Source organism: Danio aesculapii, chromosome 2 (assembly GCF_903798145.1).
Source record: "Danio aesculapii chromosome 2, fDanAes4.1, whole genome shotgun sequence".
Taxonomy (NCBI): domain Eukaryota; kingdom Metazoa; phylum Chordata; class Actinopteri; order Cypriniformes; family Danionidae; genus Danio; species Danio aesculapii.
Genome location: NC_079436.1, coordinates 24,770,257 through 24,797,821, shown reverse-complemented (window position 1 = coordinate 24,797,821; position 27,565 = coordinate 24,770,257). Strand labels below are relative to the sequence as shown.

Sequence of the window (27,565 nt, the reverse complement as noted above, 5' to 3'; positions counted from 1 at the left end):
CGTGACGCGACTGCTGGCGCCGAAAATAGACGTGTGGTGTGGTTTCAAAACACTCGCGCCACTCACTGGCGTCACGGAAGCGAAACGTGTATTCAGAATTAGACAACTGACCTACAATAAACCCGTGACCGCTGCAATATTCGTTGCCCATGCAGCATTTACAGTTGGGTTCATTTACAGTCAGATATTACTGTACAGGACTCTTTGTTCGGGAGGTGGGTGTGGCCTGCTGCTCATCAGTCTAACTTAATCCGCGATAACAGCTTTGCTTGACATTCTAGCTGAATTAAGACGTTTTACTGTGAATTATATGTAATGTTAAGTAACTGATATCTTGCTTCTGCTTTATTGTGCATTGACTTTGCTCTTTCATTATTGTTTGCCTGTTGCTTTTGTTGTTAGGACGTGGTTCGGTGAAGTTTGGTGTTTATGTTGTGATTTGCAGACATGCAGTCGCCAAACAGATCAACAGCCTCCAGCAGCGCCCCGCCAAGATACGGTGATAAAACACTAATGTCTCAAAACTCGAACATTTTTATAACATTATCAGTGGTCTCAAATGTGTGCTAGATTACATTAATGAACGTTACATTTAAAAACTTTTCCCATTATGTTTGAGCAGAAGTCTAACATCAGTTCTGTTGTCTGTCATCCACCATTAGCTTTCATAGATTTCATGGACGTGGGCAGCACAATGAGTTTATCACAAGAACTTGCAAATTTAACAGAAGATGCCGGACAGGAGCTGGAGGCAGAGGGGAATGTTCTGTTTGGCTCAATTCAAGGCTTAATTGTTGGTTTACGATACTACACTGGAGCGGTATGAATTGTCACATTTGACAAGAAATCTGAGCAGATTTAGTTGAGGTAAAGATGGTTTTATATTTGTGCATTTGTAATATATATGTGTGTGTGTGTGTGTGTTCATTTTTGAACAGTGAAAACTCAATTGTGACACTGAATATTCAGTCTGACATTTCATGCAAGAATGACTTCAAAACAACATTAGCACTATTTAACTGACTGTCAACAGTGTACTTTAATAGTCATTGGCTGCTAATATGATTTCCCTGTTTGGAATTTGCAAAGAATACTTTTCTAAAATTATATTATTGAGGAGAAAGTTTGAATGTGCAAATATAAAACCAACTTTACCTCAATGCAGTTTTGTTTGTGCTGATATCTGTGCAAAACCCTAATAACACTGCTATATTTAATAATCCCAATACCATGAAATTATACAGTATTTTTTTTATTCAAGTTATTTACTTTTTTAAATTATCATTATTATTTTAACATCATTTTGTCTGGTTCTGTCTATAAAGCCACCTTTTTTATTTATGTATTTGTTCTTGGACAATTTCTGTAATTATCCAGACTGGAAAGACGTTACAATTGGGCTGCACAATATATCGCTTCTACAACGATATCGCAATGTGCACATCTGCAATAGTCACATCGCAAGATATGCAGTTTTGAGTCTATCGTTGATCAGGAGCTACAGAATTGTTTTTAATGGCTGTATTTATACAGAATTTATGCAAAAAAAAGAAACGTTTTTTTCACTTGGAATTTTTGTTTTGTTTCTTGTTTTCTAAATATCTACATTTTAAAGTGAAAACAAGATTATTTTACTCACTTCAATGGCAGATAATATTCTTGTTTTAAGGAGAAACTGATGGTGATCTGTGTAGTACCGTCTCCCCACGCAGTATATAGTGCCCTCTAGGGGTAAACCAAAAACAAAGAATCTAATATGTCTGATTATGTTTCATTAAAAAAAACAAAATAATCATTTGATTGTAACACATGCCGTAGGTCAATAAAGGAGAGATGGTGTCCTTGGTGAGAGAGCCGCACAATCCCTATGACCGAAATGCAGTGATGGTTGCCAATGTGTATGGCAGTCAGGTGGGGCACATCAAGAAAGAGTTGGCAGCTGCAATGGCCTACATTATGGACAACAAACTGGCCAGGGTGGAGGGGTACTGTACTGTTTTTTTATTTCTACAAATATATTTAAAGCAATTTATCAAGTTTATTTCAAATATTTAGTTTGTTTGTTTGTTTTTTGGTAAATGAATTGCAACAGCTTCTCTTATATTTGATCTTTTAATAGGATTGTGCCCTATGGGGAGAAAAATAAGTTCTCAATGCCTGTGATCCTCACCTTCTGGGGTAAACAGGAGAACAGGGAGGTTGTGAATAATCTGATGATACGTTTTGGTTTCAATCTGGACTTCAGAGGTTCATTTAGTAGTTTATTTGTTGGTTAATGCTCTTTGTTGAACACTTTATGTTTGTGTTATTGACCTTTTTTTGTTCTCGTAGGAGGTTCTTCACAAACATCTCTGGGTAGAGATCTGCTTGGATTATCCCAAAAAATATCTGCAATTCCTTTGACTGCTGAAGAGGTACATTTCATGTGGTTATAAAAAGTGAATTAAAAATATTTTTGTTAATGTTTTAGAATTTTAAAATGTAGATCAGAGGTTCTCTGCTTTCTTTCTTTCTTTCTTTCTTTCAAATACTGACACAGTACCAGCAAAAGTATTTAAATAATAAAACATTAATGGCACAGTATGTAAAATGCTAGAGAGTGCATATTCACAACAAACAAAGGTGTAGTTTGATGACCCTGTGAGTGTGGAATCACAGGAGTTGTAATCTTTATTACGTCTTAAAGGACTCCTGCAGAAATCTTTTTAATAGATGAGCTAAAGTTTTCAAAACATATTATCATTATAGTATGAAGCAGAGGAAAGTTCAATGCACACTGAGTTCAAATTTTCATTTTGAATTTATTATGACCTCACATAGTGTTAACATTTACACTCTGCCTCCAAAACTTTTGTCCATAATAAACGAAAATTGCATCAGGTTCCACCCCCACATTTTTCGCACGCATGGTAAGAGGTGTTTTGACTACATTTGGATTCACAGTTTTTCTATTTTTCTTTTTTGAAGAGAGGGGGAAAAGGCATCACCGCTTGAATTGACTTAATTGTTTTGCTAATTGTTTTTTTCCCTCACAACAGGTTAATTATTACTTATTGTTACTCATCGGACTCTGTGTGCAAGGTTTCTGTGCATGACAAATTTTTGTCGTGACAAACGTGAAAAAATTTTGGACTTCAGTGTGCAAAGGCTTTAAGGCTGAAAGCTATCGAAGCAAAATGAGTGCTCTGAATTAATTGCTAATGAGAGACGAGTGCCAAGCGGCATGAAATGAGCAGAACTTTTATTATGCCACAGCCGACCGCTTCTAGTTCTTCCAGTGGTGATCACATGGGGAAGAAGCAGTGCTGTTTTAGCATACTAAATATGTTTTAGGGTGTTATATTGCTGCTCTGTGGAGTCTAATAAAACAGACAACATATTAAAAGCATCTGTGGTGTTTCTCTGTTTTCTATAAAACCAAAATGGAAACAGAGTTTATGATGTCATTAGCATGGAGACACAAGACACTTGTCGTGTTTGTAGTTAAAATTTGCCTTTCTCTGCATTTTTATAATCTTTGAAACATTTAAAATAATTTGGGAACATAAGTCAGCAAAAGAACCCTATTAGATATTTTAATAAAAAATATTACTACTGTGCCTTTAAAATACCAATATTAAAATAATAAAACGTTTAAGAATAGCAGTAATAATAAAACTTTGTTCCATCTTATCAGCTGAAAAATGCCTTTGACAAGCTATTTGATGATTTAATGGAGGATAAAACGAAAGAAATGGAGCCAGCAGAGGTGAGCACAGACTAAATGGACACAAGGTTGTTTTTGTTTACTGTCAGTCATGTACTGATGTGTTGATGTCCGTCTGTACAGGCAGTGTGTACTCCTCTGCTGTCCCATCAGAAGCAGGCCCTCTCGTGGATGAGCTCTCGTGAAAACAGCAATGATCTGCCCCCGTTCTGGGAGGAGGACAAAGGCCTCTACTTCAATGTTCTCACTAACTTTGCTGTGAAGCAGAGGCCAGAGAAAGTGCTTGGAGGGATTTTGGCTGATGATATGGGGCTGGTGGGATGACAATATGCTAAGTCTTGTTCTTTTATTGCTCTCTAAGCTCTGCTTGTGTAGTCACAAATGTTGTGCTGCATTTCAGGGGAAAACTCTTACAACTATTGCCTTGATAGTTTCGAATTTTCGCAATGGGAAGCCTCTACCACTGGAAAGATGTGTAAGATCAACATATTCTTCATGTTTTGTTGAAATAACGAATTCATCTAATTACTGTGTGAAGTTTAATAATGCAAAAACACCACTTTTCAGGAAGAACCATACATGACTTCTGCTAAGAGAAAGAAGGCAACCTTAAAAGGTAAGAAAGTAGCAGATAATCTGGAAATGGAATCACGTGTATATACAGTATGTTTGTGTTCATTTATTTAAGTTTATTCACCTATATTTTTAACATTTTGTGTAGAATTTTTAAATTTAAAGTTTTTTTTATCAGAGAAACATGTAGACAATGAAGAATCTCAGGAATCAGTGGATTTATCCCAATTAAAAAGACTGCATGATGACACTGAGAAAAATGGACCTAAAAAGAAAGGTTGGTTTATCTTTGACATGCGTCACTTATGATCAACATTGTTAAATTATGCAGTAAAACAGAAATACGTATGTGAAATAGTATTACAATTTTATGAAATATTAAAAGAAAGTTTTAGAAATTAAAGGAAACTGAGATACAAAAATAATATGAAATTATTCTTAAATGCTGCAGAGACATTTCTTATCATCAGTGTTGAAAAGAGTGCTGCCTAATATTTTTTAGAAAATCGTGATGCATCTTTTTATTTTGTTTATTTATGTTTTATTTGGTAAATAGAATATATATATATATATATATATATATATATATATATATACTGTATATATATATATATATATATATATATATATATATATATATATATATATATATATATATATATACTGTATATATATATATATATATATATATATATATATATATATATATATATATATATACTGTGTATATATATATATATGTATATATATATATATATATATATATATATATATATATATATATATATATATATATATATATATATATATATATATATATATATATATATATATACAGTATATATATATATATATATATATATACACTGGCGATCAAAATTAGAGAACAATTTATAAATAATTGAACAATTCTGAAATAATTTCATCTTCACTGCTCAACAATTGAAGGAGTTTTTGTCCCGTCTATACCATGCTACCAGAACACCTTTTAACCAAAATAACTAAAGCATTTTAACAAAAACCATTATTTTGCAGAAAACACACTGATCAAAATTAGAGAACACTTTCAGATACCTCCCAGTTATTGGTCTTAATCTGGCACCTGGTTGTAATTTCCATGATTATCTGTCAACCCCTATTTAACTTACAGCCTAACTTTCAGTTTCACTGATTTTGCAATGTGGTGGGCCGTTCTAAAGTGACTGAAAGCCTCCGGCAGCAGGTTGTCCAGATGAAAGCCAAAGGGATGACCCTATCAGCAATAGCAAGACAGGTTGGTCATTCCAAATCTGTGATTTCAAGAATATTGAATCTTTACAACATCACAAACTCATTCAAGTCCCCCAAGAAGGCTGGTCGTCCACGGAAGACACATACAAGAGAGGACAGGATACTGCGGAGGATCTCAATGGGCAATCGTTTCCACACTGCAGCTGGAATTGCTCTCCAGTTCAGCGCTAAACGGGGTAAAGATCGGTCTCGTCATACAGTGTCTCGAAGTTTAAGAGAATTTGGACTCAAAGTCCACTCTGCAGTGACCAAACCTCTCATAAGCAGAAAGAATCAAAAGGCTAGACTAAGCTTTGCTGAGGTGCATGTTGTGTAGACAGAGGACAGAGCACAACTGGTCCAAAGTTCAATTCAGTGATGAAAGCAAGCTTAATTTATTTGGGTTTGATGGGAAACATTATGTTCGGCGACAAAGACTGAACCCAAAGTGTGTAAAGAAGTTAGTGAAAAGTGGAGGAAGTGTCATGGTTTGGGGTATGTTTTCTGCAGCAGGAGTTGAGTCTCTTGTACAGCTAAGTGGCAAAGTGAATGCAAATGTTTATCAGAACCTTCCTCAACAACATATGGTTCCTTCCCTGCGTTCATCACCCTATCAGCCAGCATTTTTCATGCAGGACAATGCTCCATGTCACACAGCAAAATGGGTAAAGCAGTTCCTTGAAACTGAAAACATTGAAATAATGACATGGCCTGCCCAGAGTCCTGAACTCAACCCAATAGAGAACCTCTGGAAAATCCTTGGTGACAAAGTTATGGTCAAGAAACCCACTACAGTCACCGAACTGTGGAGAAGACTGAAAGAACAGTGGACCAAAATCACACCAGAGCAGTGTGAGGGACTAGTGCTGTTCTGTGGCTGTCCTGTGGCCGCAAATGTGCTTAAGTCATTCAGAGCAGAGGCCTGTACACTTTCTACTAATTGCTGACTGTCGTAACCTTCAGAAAATTTTGTTGTAATCTCTTTCCATGCTACAGTCATTGTTGTTCTCTAATTTTGATCAGTGTGTTTTCTGCAAAATAATGGTTTATGTGGAAATGTCTTCGTTAATTTGGGGAAAAGGTGTTCTGGTAGCATGGTGTAGATGGGACAAAAACTCCTTCAACTGTTGAGCAGTGAAGATGACATTATTTCAGAATTGTTCAATTATTTATAAATTGTTCTCTAATTTTGATCGCCAGTGTATATATATATATATATATATATATATATATATATATATACTGTATATACAGATGAAATCAGAATTATTAAACCCCCTTTGATTTTTTTTTTATTATTATTATTATTTTTTTTTTTTATTTATTATTATTATTTTTTTATTTCCCAAATGATGATTAACAGAGCAAGGAAATGTTCACAGTATGTCTGATAATATTTTTTCTTCTGGTAAAAGTCTTATTTGTTTTATTTCGGCTAGAATAAAAGCAGTTTTTAATCTTTTAAAAAACAATTTAAGGTCAAAAATATTAGCCCCTATATGCTACATTTTTTTCCATATTCTACAGAACAAACCATCGTTATACAATAACTTGCCTAATTACCCTAACCTGCCTAGTTAACCTAATTAACCTAGTTAAGCCTTTAAATGTCACTTTAAGCTGTATAGAAGTGTCTTGAAAAATATCTAGTCAAATATTCTTTGCTGTCATCATGGCAAAGATCAAATAAATCAGTTATTAGGAATGAGGTATTAAAACTATTATGTTTAGAAATATGTTGAATAAATCTCTGCGTTAAACAGAAATTTAGGAAAAAAATAAACGGGGGCTAATAATTTTGACTAACTGTATACAGTTGTTATTGTTATTTTTGCTTTTAATAAATTTAAATTTTGGTTAATTTCAAACATTTGAATGGTGCATAAAATGCATTAATGATCATTTATGTTTATGCATGTAACTGACACTTTTGTGCAAATATTATTATGCAAATTAACATAGATTTTATTTTCATCTCACACTTGTTTGTGTTTCTTATAGCAAAAACCACAAAGAAAAAGTCTACCAGCACCAAGAAAGGTACCTTACTTCCTTTATTCTGGTAAGTTGACACTTGATATATTTTCTTCATTTTCCTCTCTCATACATAGCAGTGGTTCTGCTGGATGATGTGGAATTCGCTGCCGCTTTGGAGTGCAGTTCCTCACAGGTTGTGCCTGCAAAAAAGAGTGTAAAGAAGAGATCTGGTGGGTGTAATGCTGATGAAGATTTCTTTAGATTGTTTATTGAGGTTCAAGATCGTTTAAAGCCATCAGTCTTCTTTATGTGTGTTGTAGTACCATCTGGAAGCAGTGTAGGCTCTGGGGCCAGAGCCACTTTAATTGTATGTCCACTGTCTGTCCTTAGCAACTGGCTGGTGAGTGTTTAAAATCAGCTTATTAAAACATACACACACACACGCACTTTTTTTTTATTTGTTTTTTAACATTTATTTTGAAAAGGTTATTAACTCACATTTCTCTCATTTGTGCTTCACCTCAATCCAGGACCAGTTTGAGCAACATATCCGAACAGATGTCAGAGTAAAAGTGTACCTGTACTATGGTTCTGAGCGCAACAGATCAGTCAGCCTTTTGTCGGAACAAGATGTGGTTCTCACAACATACAATGTGCTGTCCTCTGATTACGGAGTGAGTAGATTTAAAAAGTCTTGCTGTTTCTGATATTGTCACATGTTAATGAAAAAAACTGAATGGAGAGTACTTGCCAGAGTGCTATTTGCACTACATTTGATGTCATTTACTATAAAGTTAATAGCGTTCTGTCATTTTTAAAAGGCTCACATGTTATTTTTACCTTGTGGAAAAGTGGCAGATACTTCAGGATCTGCATCTCAGTGTATTACAAGATATTATTAAAGGGTATGTACTGTAATATTATGGACCTGCTGATCAGTAAAGATTTTGCTCAAAGGTCCATTAGGGCTTTTGATTATGGGTGGCACATATTGTGGCCGATATGCCAACCTGTCCTATTAACAGACACATTCAATTTAATTTGTAAGCCATTATACACTTTTTCTACAGTAAATACCCATGCATTTATGCTTCTGTACAAATGAAATAGGAGAAGAATTAGATAATAAAACATGAATTAATGCATGTCAGGTTTGGGTAAGAAAAGTTTCAGGGTGATTGGCTTTGGGTATGAATTTTAGGACCAGAGAAGACCTCTGGTGTGTAACAACTTTTGACATATAATAAGTAAAGTTTAATAATGTACATTTTTTAAAATTGAACCCCCATTTTGCAGAACAAAGCCAGCAGTCCTCTGCACAATGTAAAGTGGCTGAGGGTGGTGCTGGATGAGGGTCACGTCGTCAGAAACCCCAATGCTCTTCAGAGCAAAGCTGTACTGGAGCTCCAGTCAGAGCGCAGGTGGATCCTGTCAGGTACATTCACTTACAGTACCATTGGAGGTTGGGAGATTACTCCCTCAGTCTCAATCCTGGGTAGTTACCTCATTGACATGTTTTGCCCTTTTATATTTCTGAAAGGACAGATTATTTAAGGAATTCCTTATTGTTTACTTAGTCCCAGGCTGTTGAATGTGTTTATGACTTTTTTCAGCTAAAGTGAAAGTTGTATTTTTCTCTGCAGTCAAATCAATGGGGCTCAGTGAGCAGACCATTTTTGATAGCTGAAAATCCAGACAAATAAGGGTCTTTTCTAGTGAACCGCTTTGTCATTTTCAGAAAAGGACTAGAGTTTTCCTCGTCAGCTGAAGAAAATAAATTGCATACATCTTTTGGGTATGAGTAAATAATCAGGAAAGGTTTCATTAATCATAGTACCTATGAAGTCCATCCATCTAGATATTGTTAGGTGAACAACAGTTGAACACAATGACCTGGTATTGACAAAGACCAGTCAGACAATCAATCATAGAAAGATTACTGAAGATAATTTGCAGTTAATAGTACAGCAGAAGTCAGCTTTAACACAAACAGAGTTTGTTTGTAGGTTGCTTTCGTAAAGTCTCAAAGTCACAGCAGTTAACCTCTAAAACAGGGGTCTCAAACTCAATTTACATGAGGGCCGCTGGAGGCCGAGTCTGGGCCACATCAGGTTTTCCACAATTATGTTATTAATTACTAATTTCTAATTTGTTTATCTTTTTTTCATTTTATTTTGTGTTAAAAAATAAAGAGATTTGAGAAGAATGTCTTTTTTTAACACAAAATAAGATGTAACAATGTAAAAAAATTAAAAGTTAATAAGAAAATAATTCAATCAGTAATCAATAGTAATAATAATAATAATTAGATTTACTGTTATCCGCTGTGCTGTTGTTAAAAAAAGCAACACTGTGTTGTTGGCATTTGTTTTGACTACTTTTACATCATATATATATATATAATGTTCATTGTGTGAGGCAATGCTAATACAATGCAAGTCGCGCGATTCAAATCACCCACAAATAATGGTGCAACCCTATAATTGGTCTGGTTACCAGGGACTCTTAATGCCGATGGACAGGTGTCGATATGTGACTGCAGACGATTACATTAGGCTGCATTGGATTCCTTATTTTTCTTTTATCCCTTTTCTTTTATTATATGCATCACTTTGATTTATTTTGTCTAAGAGAGAGAGAGACCTCACATTAACTCTCTAAAAGGCATTTCAGTTAACTTCCAAGTAAAAAAAAAGTAAATAAATGACTAGCTCTGTCTAATCTTTAAGAAGAGCCTACAGTTAGCTTCTCCGTCTTGTTCTGTGGCTGACTTGACTCGCTTTGCTTCTGCCTCCCGCTATCCAGATCCAGGGAGGCAGTTCCAGCTTCTCGAGACTATGCCATTATTTATTTTCGCTGCTTACTGCACGTGAAACAATAATCACCAACCAATGAGAGTGATTGGAAACATAAGAAAGATGATTGGTTGTGTTCAGGACCAATAGTTAAACGTGACTTTTGCTTTAACTTGCGCATGGTGAATATACTGAATCAATTAAAATAAATAAGCAAAAACACAAAACAATAAGGCAAAACATGTATATCTGACATTTCCCGGAACAATATCTTTCAAGATCGGCTCGAAATAAAACCCTGATCTATACACATTTATCCATGTATAATTTATATACATTTACATCTACTGAGCAGCAACTTAAAAAAAAAAACTTTTTTCAAGTGTTGTGAATGAAGTGCACTGGGACGAATGTCCGCAGGGGCGCATAGAAATTAAGCAGACAGCCAGGCATGGGAGAAAACACTCCATGGCAACGCTTTTGTAATTTTCACTGAGAAAAGTTTCTCTGACTGCGTGAAGTCCAGCTGATGTCCGGGCCGCAAATTTGAGACCCCTGCTCTAAAATAACATCACCAACTGCGTTATACAAATAGGTTTTTTAACCTGATTGGTTAAAACATAGATAAACTTAGACATGCGTAAAATTCAAAGCAGAATCTGAAATCTAAAAAGATTACTTGAGCAACAAGCAATCAAGTCTCCTCTGATAAAGAACACATGCAGAAAGTATGCCTATCTACTTCAAGGATGTCTTGCTCTCTAGCAGGCGTCTTATCAAAATGGTACAATAAAGATCTTTCTACTGGTGGCTAATAAAGAGAAACTCTCTCTTATAAAGTAGAATCTTAAAAGAATTTACTCTTTAACATAGCAAAATTTACATCTAGTGACAGCTGTTTAAGTCTCAGTCTCAGGGACCTCTTTAATAGGCCTGAAGATCTTTAGGGCCGGTGTCCCTGCAGAGTTTAGCTCCAAGTTGCCTTAACATAACTACTTGGAAGTTTCAAGTATACCTGGTAAGACCTTGATTAGCTTGTTCGGATGTGTTTGATTCTAGCTAAACTCTGCAGGACACCGGCCATCCAGGAACAAGTTTGGTGACCCCTGATCTAGTCCCTTAAACAAGTTCAAATGTATTAACAATCATCACACAAAGGATATTTGCCCATCCTGGAGCGGTCATCACCTGGACACCCACTTCTTCAATCTGTATCTTGACCTTCAGGAACCCCCATTCAGAACTCTCTGAAGGATCTGTTCATGCTGCTGTCCTTCTTGAAGCTGAAGCCGTTTGATGTGAAGGAGTGGTGGAGCAGAATCATTCAGAGGCCTGTGACCATGGGGGACAGAGTTGGGCTGAAGTATGTTAATAAACACAACATCTAAAATAACATGTTGCCAATCTATCAAATTGAATGGACTCCTCTAGCATATGAATGTGTTATCAGGAACTTGCAAGCGCTGGTGAAGGGCATCACGCTGAGGCGGACTAAGAACAGTAAAGTGGGCGGACGGGCGTTGGTTCAGCTACCAGAGCGGAGAGTGTTTGTGCAGTATGTGACTCTTTCTGAGACGGAGAGAGAAGAGTATGAACGGGTCAAGAGGGAGGGCAGGAATATCGTCGGCAGGTGTGTGTATTTTTCTTACAGCTTCAAAAAGATTCAATATTAGAGCATGTTTGAAGTCTGAAAAATGTGCCTTCACAGATATTTCCAAGAGGGAACGTTCATGGCAAACTATGCTGATGTGTTGACCATCCTGATGCGTCTGAGGCAGTGCTGCTGCCACCCCAGTCTGGTGGGCAATTACACAGCGGCAGGTATGAAGGAAAGATTAGCCACTGATTGCTTTCAGTTGTCCATGTTTTCCAACAATATGTCCATCTCATTATCATATGAAATGTGCTGTATTTTATATCTTAAAGTGATATCATTCAATTCATCTTTATTTGTATAGCGCTTTTACAATGTAGATTGTGTCAAAGCAGCTTAACACACAAGATAATAGTAAATTGAGACTGTATCAGTTCAGTTCAGTTTAGTTCAGTTCAGTGTGGTTTAATTTTTACTGCTGAAAGTCCAAACATTGAAGAGCAAATCCATCGATGCGCAGCTCCACAAGTCCTGAACCATGCAAGCCAGTGGCGATATAAGGCAGTAAATAACATGTAAGCAAAACATTTTCTGAAATGCACATGCATTTAGATTTGTGCGGAATGATAATTTGCATGGCACATTTCACACATACCTATGGATAGACTTATAATAAATGTTTAAATTGATTTTTTTATTTTTATTTTCTGGTCTGATTATTCTTATATTAAAAGGATTTGTTGTGGAATTGAAATACTGCAGTTCTGACCTTCAGACTTTGTTCTCAGAATTGTTATTTTGTAATTGTATGTATGTATGTATGTATGTATGTATGTATATACATAATCCTGGATTTACTAGTTGTTGTTAACTTTATCCTTGCTAATATTTTTTTAAGTTACCAGCCACCACCAGCATTTTAATGATTTTTACCTAAATCATGCTTTGAACATTTTCTGCTAAGAGTATATGAAAATATTCTAGATCTAAATGAAGAAACCAAACCTCTGTCTTTTAATGGATTTCATCAAAAAGAAATAAAAAAGAGAAAAAACATAATTTTTTTCAAAGTATTGCATTTTCACGCATACATACTGTACATATGTGTGTAAAACGCATATATAACTTCATCCAGATCAATAGTGGCAGAGATACTCAATGTTGAAGGAGGACAAAAGTCAAAATTATGTCTATAAATGGTCAGAATTGTCATATAAAAACACACAATTCTGACTTTATTTAGATTTGTAAGATATAAACTCAAATTTTTGGGATCTAAAGTCCATTCTGGAAATTAAAAAAATATATGTTTAAAATGTTTAGTAAATGTTTAGTCTCAATGCAATTTTGATATTGTAAATTATAGTCAGATGTGATGTATGTTCTGGTAAGTACTGTAGATTTTTTTTTTTAGTTAAAATCACATTGAAAGAAACGATTTCTTCCCTCAGTTTCTTCTGTCAGGCAATCCATCTTATGAACACTTTATGAAAGTAATTGTGAAACAAACATCCCTATTTATATACACCTATACACTTATATTTATTTAACAACGTACTTTACATGCCAATTTGCACACAACAGCTGCACATATAACAGTGTATATAGTAATATACCTGTACATTTGTATATTTGCATTCACTATTTACTTCTATTTTAAAAATATGTATTTTGTTTTGTTCTGTCTCTGTAATTCTGTTCCACTGTAGAAGCTCTGTCACATAGTACCTACCTGGCAATTCTCTTTCTGATTCTGATATTACATTAAACTTAGTCGAGTTAAATCAAGTTGAGCTTTATTGTCATTCCACTACATGTGTGGACACAGTGTAACGAAAAGTCATGTCTCGAAGGACCACAATTCTACACATAAAAACATTCATAAATATGGACATAAAACTGCATGTAAGAGTAAGTGCACTAACTACTAACTATACATATACTATAAATACTTAAACTATAGACATAACCTAAGACAGACTATACAAGTACTTTTACATAAGACAGAACAATATTGTAGTAATATTTAAATATTACCATTACATTATTATTAAAAATTGTTAACATTTTAAACTTTACAACACAACTAATTAGAATACTACTACTACAGCTGCATGTGCATAGTGGTTAAAAACCCCATCTTTATAAAACAAATGCTTTATATGCACATTAGATGTTCCTGGGACTCCCAGTGAGCTGCGGGAACGTCTGATCCAGAAGATCACATTAGTGCTGAACTCGGGCTCAGATGAGGAGTGTGCCATCTGCCTGGACTCCCTCCGTCAGCCCGTCATCACCTACTGTGCTCATGTGTTCTGCAGACCCTGCATCTGTGAGGTCATCCGCTCGGAGAAGGTCAGCACTGCTTCTTCATCTCTGAGCTTTCCTGAAGACCTCTCCTGTGTTATATATGGTTTGTCTTTTAGGAGCAGGCCAAGTGTCCTCTGTGCCGAGCTCAAATCAAGACCAAAGAACTAGTGGAGTATCCTGGAGAACAAGCGGAGGCTCGGTCAGACACTGGAGAGAACTGGAGATCAAGCTCCAAAGTAAACTCAATTTTTATTAATATTTGGCTGATTTGTTAACTTTTTATTGGGATTGTTTGAATTTTAAATGATTTAATTTTTGTATTATTTATTAAGGTATATTATTTGAAAATATTTTAAAAACAAGGATAAAGCTCAGCTATTATATCATTGTTAAAAGGACTGGAGGAAAAGGTGTGTTGTGATGCCCAAAAATATGTTCTACTCTGAATCATATTGCAATGCAGGTGAAAATGTATACTTCTATTCATAAATGTATAGCAGTTTGCTTTGTCTTCACAAACTTGCAGATTTATTTTCTACTATACTCACTGGCCACTTTATTAGGTACACCTGTCCAATTGCTCGTTAACGCAAATTTCAGCCAATCACAGTGCAGCAGCTCAATGCATTTAGGCGTGTAGACATGGTCAATGTGATCTGCTGCAGTTGAAACCAAGCATCAGAATGGGGAAGAAAGTTCATTTAAGTGACTTTGAATGTGTATATATGTGTGTTTTTTTTTTCTTTATCTAAAAATGCGGCCCTGGTGAGCATTAGAGACTAGTTTTTTGTATGTTTATTTTTCGACGCTTCTTGTCATTATGAACAGCCATGTTTCAGAACTTTGCTTTACTTTTATGCAGGCGCTCGCTTTGATGAGCAACCTGTTGAAACTCCGCAATGAAGATCCCACTGTCAAGAGTATGGTGGTCTCTCAGTTCACCAGGTTTCTAGATGTCCTTGAGGTCGCCTTGAGGTACAGTCTTCATCCCTGGGATTACAGTTTTTCTCAGTGGCTTTGGTGCATTTCTCACAACACTATTTACATTTGCGCAACAGTTAATGCATTACTCAAAACAATTAGTCATTTGTGCACATCATAGTAGCAGTTTCTCATTCCTTCCAACAAAATGTGAATGCTTTTGGACCTGCATCAGCTGCTTTCATACAACTCTCTGCTGTTGACATTTGCTTATGTCAGTCAAAATGAACTAAACTTGTGAATGCTGAATAGTCATTCCATATAAAACTAATAGTCCTCATTTCATTACATACAAAAATGTTGAACTAGTTGTATAAATCTGTCAAGCAAATTTTATAAACATTTTAAAATCTTTTTATTCTTGAAAATCTCTTCTAAATTGAGCATTTTCATGAATGATTTACAGATCTATGTATGTTGTAGGTTCAGTTCCAATATGTACTGCTATATTGTGTGCAGTTGTGCACAGCTCTACCCAAAGGAAGTTTATGTTTGCTGTAAATAAGAGTGTATTTATTCTTTTGCACAATGCTGTGAATAAATGAGAATTGTAAAGAGCATCTGCAGTAAAAATGTGAAACACATATTCAGTGTCTTGTACTCAGATACCTCAGTAAATGCAGTGATGTCTAACTTTACTGTAGTTTTCAAATGGCTGTGCAAACAGTATCTAGTGCTGTCTTGAGCATTTTCAGGAAGTGTCACCAAAATTGGAAAAAATTAAGAGAGTAAACTGTCATAATGAAAACATGACAGCCATTTGACTCTTGTTCATAAACAATGGTGTCAGGACTTTTCATCTTGATGACACTGACACTTTCATTGACATGAATACTTGCTTTTGAGGAATGAGCTCTCCATTTTGAGCATGTGACACGCTTTTGCAGTTTATCAGGGTTTTGCAGTTTGTACTTATTGTTTTGAGAAATGCATTAACTGTTGTGCAAATGTAAATAGTGTTGTGAGAAATGCACTAAAGCCACTGAGAAAAACTAATGTAAATATCAGCCTGAAATAAGCCATGTCTGTGCTGACTGCTCGTGTCTGCAGGGAATATGGCTTCTCTTTCACTCGCCTGGACGGCTCTCTGATGCAGAGGGCCAGAGCAAAGGCCATCGAGGACTTTCAAGACTCCACTCCAGGAAGCCCCACCATAATGTTACTATCACTCAAAGCTGGAGGCGTTGGGCTTAATCTGACGGCAGCTTCCCAAGTCTTCATGATGGATCCTGTGAGTCCCGGGATAGTTAGTAATGTTTGATTGTGTGTGCACACCTCTATAATGGCTTAGGCAGTCAAAGAGCTTGTTGTTGTAATGTGCTGTTTGTTCAGGCCTGGAATCCTGCGGCTGAAGATCAGTGTGTCGACAGATGTCATAGACTGGGCCAGAGCAGAGATGTGGTGATCACTAAGGTACGCTCTTTGATTTCTGCCATGGCAGGCGCTCAGTGGAATGTTAGCGGCTGATCCCAATGGCTATTATTACGTGTCTGGCGTTTTTCTTAGTGGTAAACATGTGCTGACAAATGTAACTGAGCATGACGTTAATGGCTTTTTCATTAGATAATGACTACGAGTCTTAATCATTGCAGTTGTTGGAAAAAATAGAAATGATCAAAGGTTTACAACTGGGGGAAAGATACAGTACATATTTACAGTGTGTGATGTAGGCATCGTTTATAGTGTGTCATGTAGTCAAGGTTTTAAAACTGCCAAAGTATTCTGCCATACCGTTCCTACGGTATATGAAAGATTGTTTTTTTGTTTGTTTGTTTTTTTTAGGACAACAGTATCTCCAGCAGATAAGATATCCAAAGCTGCCATTTTAAATAGTAGAGAAATCAGTGTTTTTGAAACTAATGAAGACCGCAGAAGACATGTTTTTTGTCCCAAAATATTTTAAATGTTTCTCAAAATAAAATATACTGGCTGAAATGGCCTACTACTCAGTAGGTACTGCATTTGAATGTACTACTCCACCGATTGAAAAGTATGTTCTATACAGTATGAATAGAAGTAGCATGAATGGAGCTCGGATGTACTGCATCCACTATTTATCATGATCATGTGACACACCTGCTTCACTCCCATTCATGAATTCTCTCGTGGTTCATCATGGGATAGCATAGTGTCTTTTGGATGCGCACTTCAGAATCTTGCTGGAAGTAGTAGGTAATCCAGGTACTTCTCGCATACTGTTTTTCAAATACTATGAATTCGAGTTAAATTGAGTAAGAATTTTCAAATTATTTTGTGTCCCAAAGAATAAAATGAAGCAACAGGTTTGGAATGACAATGATAAATGTATTATTATTGGGGGTGTTGAAACATCCCTTTAAGAATGTTTTACATATAACCATGAACACATTGAGGAAACCTGTTTGTTAACAAGTCAATTTAACCTTTATCCCGCAAGGGCTAATATATAGTAACTTCACTGGCATTGATTACAATATAATTGACTTTTTTTAAAAGGACATTAAAGTTTAAAAGTGTTGTAATGACCCATAGTAACACTATAGGGTTTGCCGATGTGTATGTCAATGAGTGCTCTATACAGGGTTTAAAGATACATGGGATTTCCTCACACTTCAGGATGGTAGTGACAAAACTACATGCTCAATCACTGTGGTGCTCACTAAGCAGCAGGATGTGTCATCAGTTGTCATGTAAGGGATAATGTACATCTACACCAAGGGTGTACAAACTCTGTCCTGGAGGGCCGACGTTCTACTAAGCTCCAACTTGCTTCAACACACCTGCCAGTAAGTTTCTAGTATATCTAGTAAGAGCTTGATTAGCTGGTTCAGGTGTGTTTGATTCGGGTTGGAGCTAAAATCTCCAGGACCGAGTTTGGATACACCTGATTTAGACAGTTCTCACAGAATAAAGCCTGATAGGGTTATCAACAACCTGACAAAGCAGAAGACTGAAGGCTTTATTCTGCAAAAACAACGGCACATTATCCTAGTTATACACAGCTAAATGTTGATCTGGGCAGTAATAATTTATTAACTAAATGTAAATGATTAATTAAATGTAAAGCTGACAGAAACGGCTGCACGCAACCTACACAAGCTTAATAATATGTAAATGGGGATGGTCAAGATTCGTAGCACTTGGATGAGCATATGTTAGTTTGTGAATCAGAACCAGGTATTCCACAGTCATGTAATAATAGCTCACACACACACACACACACACACTACACCACACCACTGCCAAAGTGAGGGGAAAATGCTTTTTATTATAATCATACACTGCAACATGGGAGAAGCTCATTCTGTGACATCAATGTCTGCACAATATAGAACAAATGATGACTGCCAGTGGGATTGAGGTAAATAAGAACGGAGGACAAATTATTTTAAAATATAAATATATTTAAAATATAAAATACTTTAAAAACAACAGATTATTGCTTACAGCCAATCTATCTGTGCAACAAAAATTATGGCAAGCAGACAAATACAAAAATAAAGGTCGTTCAGGACTACTTTAAGGTGTTTTTAATAAAGTATTAATTTATATGTCCTGATTTGAAGTCAGACATCCAGCTGATGTGTCACAGTGTCTTTATTTAAGAGTACATGAACAGAAATTGAACATCAGCAAATGATTGTCATGCTGAGCTTGTACGTGGCTCACCATAGGAAATTGTTCATAATGTTTGTCATAGTGTGTCATATACAGTGAAAAGTCAGCACTAGTTATATCAGGTCATCACAGATACACTGTTTGACTTAAATCATGATATTCTAAAATAAAACTCTTTCCTGTTGTCTCTAGTTTATCGTGAAAAACTCAGTGGAGGAGAACATGGTGAAGATTCAGAAAAAGAAGCAGGAGCTGGTGGATAAAGCTTTTGGAGTGAAAAACCCACAGGATGCAAAACAGGCACGGATAGATGATATTAGAGCACTCATGGAGCTTTAATTTTTCTGCTAACACCATGGGCCAGTCATTTATTACAACAAATCCTTTGAAGACACTTTTTCTTTTTTTTTTTTTTTTCTTTTAAACTACTTTATATGCGGTTTGTCAACAGGATTATCTGGACAATATCTAACAGTTGTTCAATGAGTCTTTACAATAAATCATTTTGGTGCATGAAAGATCAAACTTGTTCAGAGTAGTTAATGGGACTCCTATTAGTAGTTTATTTCAGATGTTACAAGTGTGGAGGAAGAAAAAAAAAAAAAAAAAGTTACAAGTCAACTTCAAAATTACTACTATTGGCTGTAACCAGGTGCAGTAAATTTCTTGTGCCTTATTCCTGGTACAGGGAATGAGCATACGGAGTGACCTTAGTTCTCACACTAAGAGTTGCTGTTGTGCAGAGCCAGAAATGATCATTTAAGAAAGATGGCAGCACACTAGTTGTCTTGTAAACAACATCATTGCAAAATGCGGCCAGTAGATAATCTTGAAGGTGTGTTTTAAATATTTGGGACATTTATAAGGTTTGGTATGATATTGTGTGCTGTATTTTATTTTTTCAAAATGTTTCTGATCTTTCAAAAACAAGGCAAAAAGGAAGACCTGAATGCTGTAAGACCATAACCATGTTATGGCATATTGAACAAGAAAAAGATAGCAGTAGTGTATTTTTCAGGGAGATCAGAAACATTGTGTCAATGTCTGGTGCAATCAGAGCACAGTGTGGAAGAGGTTAAGTGCATAGATGATTTGGACGGTATAAAAAACAAAATCCACAATAATTTCTCCAAATGTTGTTTTATGGCCTGTACATGCATACTCCAGTACAAAACTAGATCTGATCATCTAGATCTCACTTAAGGAAGGAATCTAGCTTTTTCTCTATGTTGTCAAAAGAGTCCATTCCCATGTAATCCGCTTGACCCTGTTCCCACTTCTGCTTTCGCTCATGAGACGACATCGGAGGTGAAGGGGGATGATGGGATAAGTGCATCTGACCCACGTCAACATGGATGTCACTCTGAAGGGACAAAGTAAAAACAAATTAGAAACCGAATTAAAACTTCATTGCAACCTTTTGTTTGTTGTACTAGCAGCATACAGCCACCTGACAGAAGCACGTGCCATTGAATCACACTGCATCAACCTTTCAAAGAGGTCAGTCAGCTTTATTTATATATAATATATATTTAAAAAAAAAAAAGCCAATTCCAAGCTTATGAATAGAAAATCGTACAAAAGAGGTCATGGTCATCAATTCCCCATTTTGCTTCTATAATGACTGGCTGTGTGGAGCAGATTGAGTGAAAGCGCTGCTCACCTCTGTGCAACCGGAATGGAAGGGTTGGTCCCCATACTCCTCTTTCATGAGGGCCAACACCGAAGAACTGAATAGCTCCCACCACTGCAGCAGGTAGTTGGGGTGCATGTCAGAGTCCTGGGACTGTCCCTTGACCGTTTTGCTTGCAGTGTCATAACTGTAATCCCACGGTTTGACTTTGCCAAGGAAATGAACTACCTTGGCATCATGGCCGTATCTAGAGGAACAAGGAATGATCAGATCGTTCCCGCCAAAATTGCAATGATTTAGAAAATCTAAACACTGGCCAATCGGAAGTTCTGAAGAGAGAGATCAGCCAAATGGGTCAAATTTGATACTCGCTAAAATTGTATTATATTATTTTGCATTAAATGGGATCCTAAAATCTTCCAATAAAAGTAAACATCTAAATCAGAGCCAAACCAAAGCTTGACTAAGAGTGCATGTTGCTAATGGAAAAAAGATCATGTAGCAAACTATTCAAAATGACATTTAGGCTGTGTAAAGACCCTAAAATAGCCCCCTCTATTTTGGATTGGGAGGAAGTTGCAGTGCAAAGCAAAGAACAGAAAGGATTTCTGGTGCCGTTTTCAGCTCTTGTTACAATGTAGCAGCACGATCAGGCTTTCATTTGACCTTGGCACCCTTTATGCAGACAACAAATATTTACAAACTAGCACTTAGAAATAAGAAAAAGTTTGACTAAACTATTTTATATATTAAAAAAAATAATAATAATAAATTATATATATATATATATATATATATATATATATATATATATATATATATATATATATATATATATATATATATATATATATATATATATATATATATATATATATATATATATATATATATATATATATATATATATATATATATATATATATATATGTGTGCAGGCTCGTTGTCTAGATTAGGCCAGTTATTAATAAATTTGACCCCTAAAACCTCAATTAAGTCCCAGACATGTTAAATCAAACGCTTCATTTCTAAACGAATCAGCTTTAAATGAATCGAGTGACTGTCTTTTTGAATAGTGAATCAATGATTCAGTAATTCAAACGGATTCAACCAGAAACTAAATTTAAACTGCACTGTAAAAAGCTTCATGTTAAGAATGCTTTCAGACCCTAAAGACATTAGTACAGTGGGATGCCAGCTAGCACAACATTAAACAATTACGGACTTGACTGCATTGAAACTGCTCTCCCCCTTTACAAACACAGATAAAACAAAATGAAAATTCCTAACAATTCTATGAGTGAAACTAAACGGCACAAAACAGAATCTAGCATGTTAACATTTCTCTTACTGCTTGAATGCTGGGAGATAGGTGTAGATGGCAATGCTGCTGAGGTTGTAGATGAACGGAAGGTGTTTTGAAATGTCTGCTGTTGCCCAATCACTGAAGAAGCTGTTGAGGACACCCTGATCCCCACCTGATAACATCAAAAACAAGCTGAATGAGAAACGGCAGTCCTCCAGTCGAGATGTTTTTGGTGCTCTGCTGCACTATGAAAAATATTTACAGAGGGTTTAAGCAATCAGAGGTTGAGCAAATTGAGGGTTTGGTGAAGGGAACACATGCAAGATTGCTTCAGGACGCACTTGTTTTGCTGTTTGTTTAACCTTAACCCTGTGCTTTAAAAAAGGGCAGGCGATCAAAGAAAACTGACCTGGGTTCAGCTGACCTCAGATATCAGTGAACAGAAGGCTCATGTTACATATGGTAAAAGCACATGTAGCCACTTATACAAGACTTTTGCATCAAGGCATTAAGTGCTGGTTCAAAGTCACAGCCAGAGCCTAGCATGAAATCATTTTCACCTTTTCCACAAAAAAAAAAAAAAAAAAAAAATCCACAGCTTTGGGCGGCAAAGCTGGTTCGCCAAGCAATAAACAAAGACCAAAGATGAAAAACCAGATGTTGAGTATCAGAGCTGGCTCTCGAATAGAGATACTCTGTAGCTCTACTCCAAACTGGCAATAGAACTAGCTTTGGGTTTGATTGAATAGCACTTTGATTGTAAAAAGGGAGTATGATGGAAGGGCAAGCTCAAGGCATCATTTCACTTTGAGACTTTATTCTTTTAATAGATTAAAATATATTTGCTGTCAGTCCGCTAAATGTGTAGCTAAATTTCATGGATTCATTTTAGAGCACCACATGAATACAGCAATATAAAAACATGCATAAAAGCACACCAAATGTGAAAATTTACCATGTTTGATTGTAATAAATAAAATTTCTTGGTTTAAAAAGGACTTTAAATGAATTTCAGAATGTAAGAGTCATGGTTCCATTAAAATGTCTTCATTTTAAAATGTGAAGTCTTGTTTGGAAAAGTAGATTAGAAAAAAATTAATTTGCAGACATTCAGGCCTAGTTTGAACCTGGTATTGGGTGGTCAGTTTTATTTGATCACAGGTGGTACCTGAGGGTTTATGGTTTCCATCTAGTGTTAACATTCTTTTGAATTAGTCTTGTGATCACTTGGGTTTGGACACATAATTTCCATGCACGTTTTGCGATTCTTGATAATAATTCCACAGAAAGCAAAGTGGAAGCAAAGCAAGTTTACAAGGTACAAGGAGTAGTCTCATTTAAGCAGCCTTTGTTTACTCCATTCCCAGGAATAAACTCCCTGGGGTATAGCGGTGCACCCTGCAAAAACTGGAAATCAGAGCCACCTTGTGCTCAGCCTACAGGACTGATAAAGAACTCAGTCATGGCCATGTTGAGCTCCAGCAAGTTTGCGCAACTTTTACAGTCCAGGTTTAAAATAGCATATTCAAGTTATGGTGGAGGGAGAGAAGGAGAAAAAAAAAAAACAATTCAGAATTTTCACAATCATTCTGCAACCCAGTTATGCAAACCTCGATTTAGGAACCTCCACCCATAGCTGCATTAAGAAATCTAAAAAAAGGTCACTTGCCATCAAAGCTGCCGCCCTCTGAACAGGCGGTAATAAGTTTCCCATAGGTCTCATTGGAGGGGCGGAAGACAAACACACCAGAGTTGAAGCAATCAGGCCAGCCAGGATCTGGTGCAGCAGAAAGCTCCTCTCTCTCAAATAATTCATCTATGTTAGACAAAACCTGGAGAAATCAAACATTGAAAATCTGTAAAAAGTACATTACAACACCATGACAACCAGCACTGAAGGCACTCACTAGAGTATCTGCATCCATGAAGACACATTTAGAGTAATCTGTAAGAGTCCAGCAGTGGAGTTTGGTGAAGGTGACGCCCAGGTCTGGTCTCTTCATCATGGCCAAGTGTGCAGCATCCCGACTGTCCAGCACATCCACCAGCCTGACCTCATCATAGATTTTATGGAGCACTGCTCTACAATGAGCACACAGAGAAAAGTCAGACTGATTGATCTATAGATCACTCTATGTAGCATGGAAAACAAACAGCTTCTGTGACCAAAAAAAACTCAATCTTTTTAAATTGACCAAAAAAATCATCAATATGAAATTTGGTAACAAGAATCTGGCCATGTTGAGCTTTAAGCCACAACAGCCAGACTTGTGTTCATGAACATCAGAAGTCATTGATTTGTAATAGTATACTAGCATATATGAATCAAAGTCAAAATGTGATTGCCTACATGTACTAAAGCAGTGTTTATCAACCATGTTTCTGGAGGACCACCAGCACTGCATGTTTTGGAGGTCTCCTTTGTCCATCGCACCCATTACAGGTCTTTCAGTCTCTGCAAAGGAGCTGATGATCTGAATCAGGTTTGTTTGGTTAGTTGAGACATGGAAGATGTGCACAGCTGGTGGTCCCCCAATGAACATGGTCAAGAAACACTTTATACTTACAAAAAATAATAATAAAATAAAATTTAAAAAATGAAAAAGCTACATTTTACTTGACTATTGACAGTCAACGTCTGTACAATAAGTGAAAACTACTGTAATTTGCCTGTGCTCCAAAAACTATTTACCTGGAGGGTTCTGAGACATGGGGACCAATCAAGGCTACTAGTTTCCTCGATGTGTTGTGGTTCCTCAAAGACTTGCCAAGTACCATTGCTCCTTTGGCATACTTGTCAGTTGTAGCAAGGGTAACAAAAGCCTGGTCTGCAATAGCAAACACACCATTATCATCAAATACTTTAATATCTGTAATCGCTTTATACCATACATGCAAAACTCCTATTTAACAATTAGCCCAGTCATTTGTCATTCCAAGAGGGGTGATTTTTCTAACAGCACTAGAACTTCAGTTTATCCCATAGGATTCCATTTTTTTCAGACTAGTGGAAGTGTGGATGTTGTCAGAATTGTGCAACGCCTGAGTCTCTGCTGACAATTTAAAGCAGATTGTTGTCATTTACCAATTGTTGTGATCATAACGCTGTAGAAAGCAGTGGAGGTCAAGGGTTAATTAAACTCGACTTTGGCCATAATCAGCTTATTGTCATCGACAAGTCAGACAGATGTTTTTACAAGTGGAGGATAGATATACGAACTACACATTTTAGCACTTCAGACATGCTGATTCATCCACCAACGCATCACTGATCTCACAGTAAATAAAATATTTTCCTTAATGCTAAAACATTAAAATAGTCAATAAAACCTAAGTTCTTGGAAAAATTAGCTAAGCTTTTATGCAAGGACATGGCAATCGGTTCTTTAAATTAAGTGTTTTGAATTTAACAATGGCAAGTGTTTAATGTGTTACCAAATGCCTTTATCTTGCTGTATGATATTGGCTTTGAATCAAACCATCTGCTGTAGTACATTGCAGATATAGATATTCATACCAGTATAACCATGGTTGCAGACACCTGGTCAAACTCCTCAAGTCTTCAAAGACCTAAAACTACTAATTTTAAAGTAAAGTTGCTTAAGGCAGGTCAAGTTTTTGTTAAAACGTACCAACTTAAAACCTATGCATTGGCAGAAAATTCAGCACCTTGTGCGTTTAAGTATTCTAACATCTTACTGTACCAAACTGATTAACAATTAGAAGTACATGCAAATATGTACTATAAACAATACTGAATGAGCAGCTAGCATCACCTGTACTGCTAGGCCTCACCTTCAACTCTTTAGCTGGAAGGGCTGTTTGCTAATTTCCTCTTTAAAAAAATTATTATTATTATTATTATTATTATTATTATTATTATTATTATTATTATTATTAAAAGCAACTTAAGACTCTTCAAAAGTTGCCAAACCAGAGAGTAAAAAATAAAATTCTTGCCAGGAACTTTTTGAAAATGAAGCTGCGGTAATCTGAAATAAACCAGACAGTTCCAATAGGGCAGGGATGCCTGTATATGAAGTGAAGTTATTATATTTAACAATTAGAAAAAAGCACATAAGCTTCCCTAAGGAAATAATTCAAGTTAATTAACGTTCTAAATACCAGATACATGTGCACAGATAAATAGCATGCATTGTATTAAACACTAATAACAAAATGGCAATGTTTCATTAAAAAATAGCTGGAGCCTAACAGAAGGCATTGCTTTTCTAGTGAAGTATAAAAACGCAAACGTTTCTGTTATCGGTTCCAATGACCATTAGTAAATGTTTGAGACCATTTTAAAACCAATAATTACACACTAGTCTAGTAAATGTAACCAATGTAATTGATAACAGCCGAGCAAGAGACACGCGTTTGAACCAAAGCGATTTTCGGCTGCACCGCTGCACTCAACGCCACAACGCCGGGATGAAGTGACAAACAAACGGCGGCTCTTCCTCAACGCCAAGCACGGTGCCTTAGACAGCGCACCAAACAGTTGTTCCGCGTGCGAGAGCCGACTAGGCCCCGTTAAACCACAGAGCAGCCCCTTAACAATTAGTATCATAAAATATTACACGACGGCAGAGTCCACACGCCGCCGAAATTAAATGTCAGCTGTAACATCCAGCGCGTCCTGCGACCTTCGAGGCAGCGGGTGCTCGAGACCGAATGCGGCTACCAGAGCAAACGCAGATTACACTGTTTTTAATTTTAGAGACACAGACAACATGCGACGTTGATGACATTGCTTACCTGCCATGGCTCACGTAAACCGTCAGACCGAACCTAATACAAGGCCTCGGCTTGAAACGCTGGGAGAGAAGCGAGACGTGCTCTGTCAGTGGATTTATAGTGACATGACTTTACACGGTCACGTGACCGCCACCAACTGACACGCCCCCCTCACTTCAGTCACAAAACTCCTTCACAGGTTTGTCTATTGTATGAAATTAATATGCATATAATTATGAAATGAAAGTAAATTACCTTTAATTTGAAATTTAAAAAAGTTTTAATGTTCAAATAAAAAGTAATATAATTTAATGATTATTAATTTACATTAATCGTTTTTTTTGCTAATTTACTTTTTATGCCCGCTAAAAAAAAACAGTTATCTATTTTGAAACCTAACTCTTCAAATACGTTTCAAAGTTTCTCAATTGTTTAACAAGTCATTGATTTCATTGATGCAATTGGTGTAAAAAAAGGTTTTTCATGTTAAAAGACACAACTTAGCATATCTATATATGTTCGTCCCCACTACTGCACTTTATATAGAGAAAAATGATTTTACAGTTCAAAATAATTGCAGCCTTTTTTGAATATGAAATGACAACGCTGAAAGAAATATCTATTTATGTTTCTTACAAAGTGTCTTTTCTTAATAATTTCAGTCTAAAAGCATTTTAATCTGCTTCATATTTTTGTGGAATACTTTTGATTGTACTTGACAAATGCAAAGTTACAAAATACAAAACAGCATTTATTTTAAGCAAAACCGTGTGTGACATTTGACCAGTATTTGACGAGTGAATATAACAGTACAGAATGTGGAAAACGTGGAAAATATTTATGTTGTTAAATTTTTATAATATATATTTTAAACATTTTAATGGCACTATATGATAGTTTCCAGACAAAAAAGAGGCAGTAGAATTGTTAATTTGAAATACAGTGAAAATGTTTAGCAATGATGATGCATAAATTATAGTTTAAAATGTATTCACCCAGAAAACATTTATTCTCATTTTAAAATAATATTTCACCACATCGCTGTTTTTTTTATTGTGTTTTTGATCAAATAAATGCAGTCTTG

General features: G+C 36.0%; 2 protein-coding genes across 5 annotated transcripts; one reads left to right on the top strand and one right to left on the bottom strand.

Annotated features, from left to right (window-relative positions):
• The first annotated feature begins 34 nt into the window (after positions 1-34).
• On the top strand, positions 35-20,024 carry hltf (helicase-like transcription factor). 4 transcript variants are annotated; one of them, XM_056475864.1, is made up of 25 exons: positions 35-215; positions 446-499; positions 663-820; positions 1,819-1,985; positions 2,120-2,247; positions 2,332-2,414; positions 3,677-3,748; positions 3,830-4,021; positions 4,107-4,181; positions 4,274-4,322; positions 4,458-4,556; positions 7,550-7,588; positions 7,660-7,755; positions 7,846-7,925; positions 8,056-8,199; positions 8,822-8,960; positions 11,548-11,683; positions 11,771-11,950; positions 12,029-12,141; positions 14,088-14,269; positions 14,341-14,460; positions 15,087-15,199; positions 16,256-16,436; positions 16,538-16,618; positions 18,995-20,024. In XM_056475864.1, the coding sequence occupies exons 2-25, from the start codon at positions 448-450 to the stop codon at positions 19,139-19,141; spliced, it is 2,826 nt and encodes a 941-aa protein (XP_056331839.1). In that variant the 5' UTR covers positions 35-215; positions 446-447; the 3' UTR covers positions 19,142-20,024. The 4 variants fall into 4 exon arrangements, with proteins under 4 accessions (XP_056331839.1, XP_056331847.1, XP_056331833.1 ...); XM_056475872.1 differs by having other exon boundaries at positions 403-499; positions 7,663-7,755; XM_056475858.1 differs by having other exon boundaries at positions 403-499.
• Positions 18,433-26,613, bottom strand: gyg1a (glycogenin 1a). Its single transcript, XM_056475892.1, has 7 exons — positions 26,503-26,613; positions 24,434-24,569; positions 23,649-23,823; positions 23,411-23,573; positions 21,787-21,913; positions 20,466-20,682; positions 18,433-20,165 (listed from the first exon to the last, which is right to left on the bottom strand). The coding sequence occupies exons 1-7, from the start codon at positions 26,507-26,509 to the stop codon at positions 19,998-20,000; spliced, it is 993 nt and encodes a 330-aa protein (XP_056331867.1). The 5' UTR covers positions 26,510-26,613; the 3' UTR covers positions 18,433-19,997.
• Positions 26,614-27,565: the final 952 nt, after the last annotated feature.

What these genes read in the sequence shown, in the direction of transcription:
- hltf (XM_056475864.1), top strand. Translation starts at nt 448, where the DNA reads ATGCAGTCGCCAAACAGATCAACAGCCTCCAGCAGCGCCCCGCCAAGA. An exon ending in TACGATACTACACTGGAGCG is followed by an intron (nt 821 to 1,818) that starts GTATGAATTGTC and finishes CACATGCCGTAG; the next exon opens with GTCAATAAAGGAGAGATGGT. An exon ending in GGGGACAGAGTTGGGCTGAA is followed by an intron (nt 11,684 to 11,770) that starts GTATGTTAATAA and finishes ATGTGTTATCAG; the next exon opens with GAACTTGCAAGCGCTGGTGA.
- gyg1a (XM_056475892.1), bottom strand. An exon ending in CATGTCTCAGAACCCTCCAG is followed by an intron (nt 23,824 to 24,433) that starts GTAAATAGTTTT and finishes TGCTCATTGTAG; the next exon opens with AGCAGTGCTCCATAAAATCT. An exon ending in TATCTCCCAGCATTCAAGCA is followed by an intron (nt 20,683 to 21,786) that starts GTAAGAGAAATG and finishes TTGTTCCTCTAG; the next exon opens with ATACGGCCATGATGCCAAGG.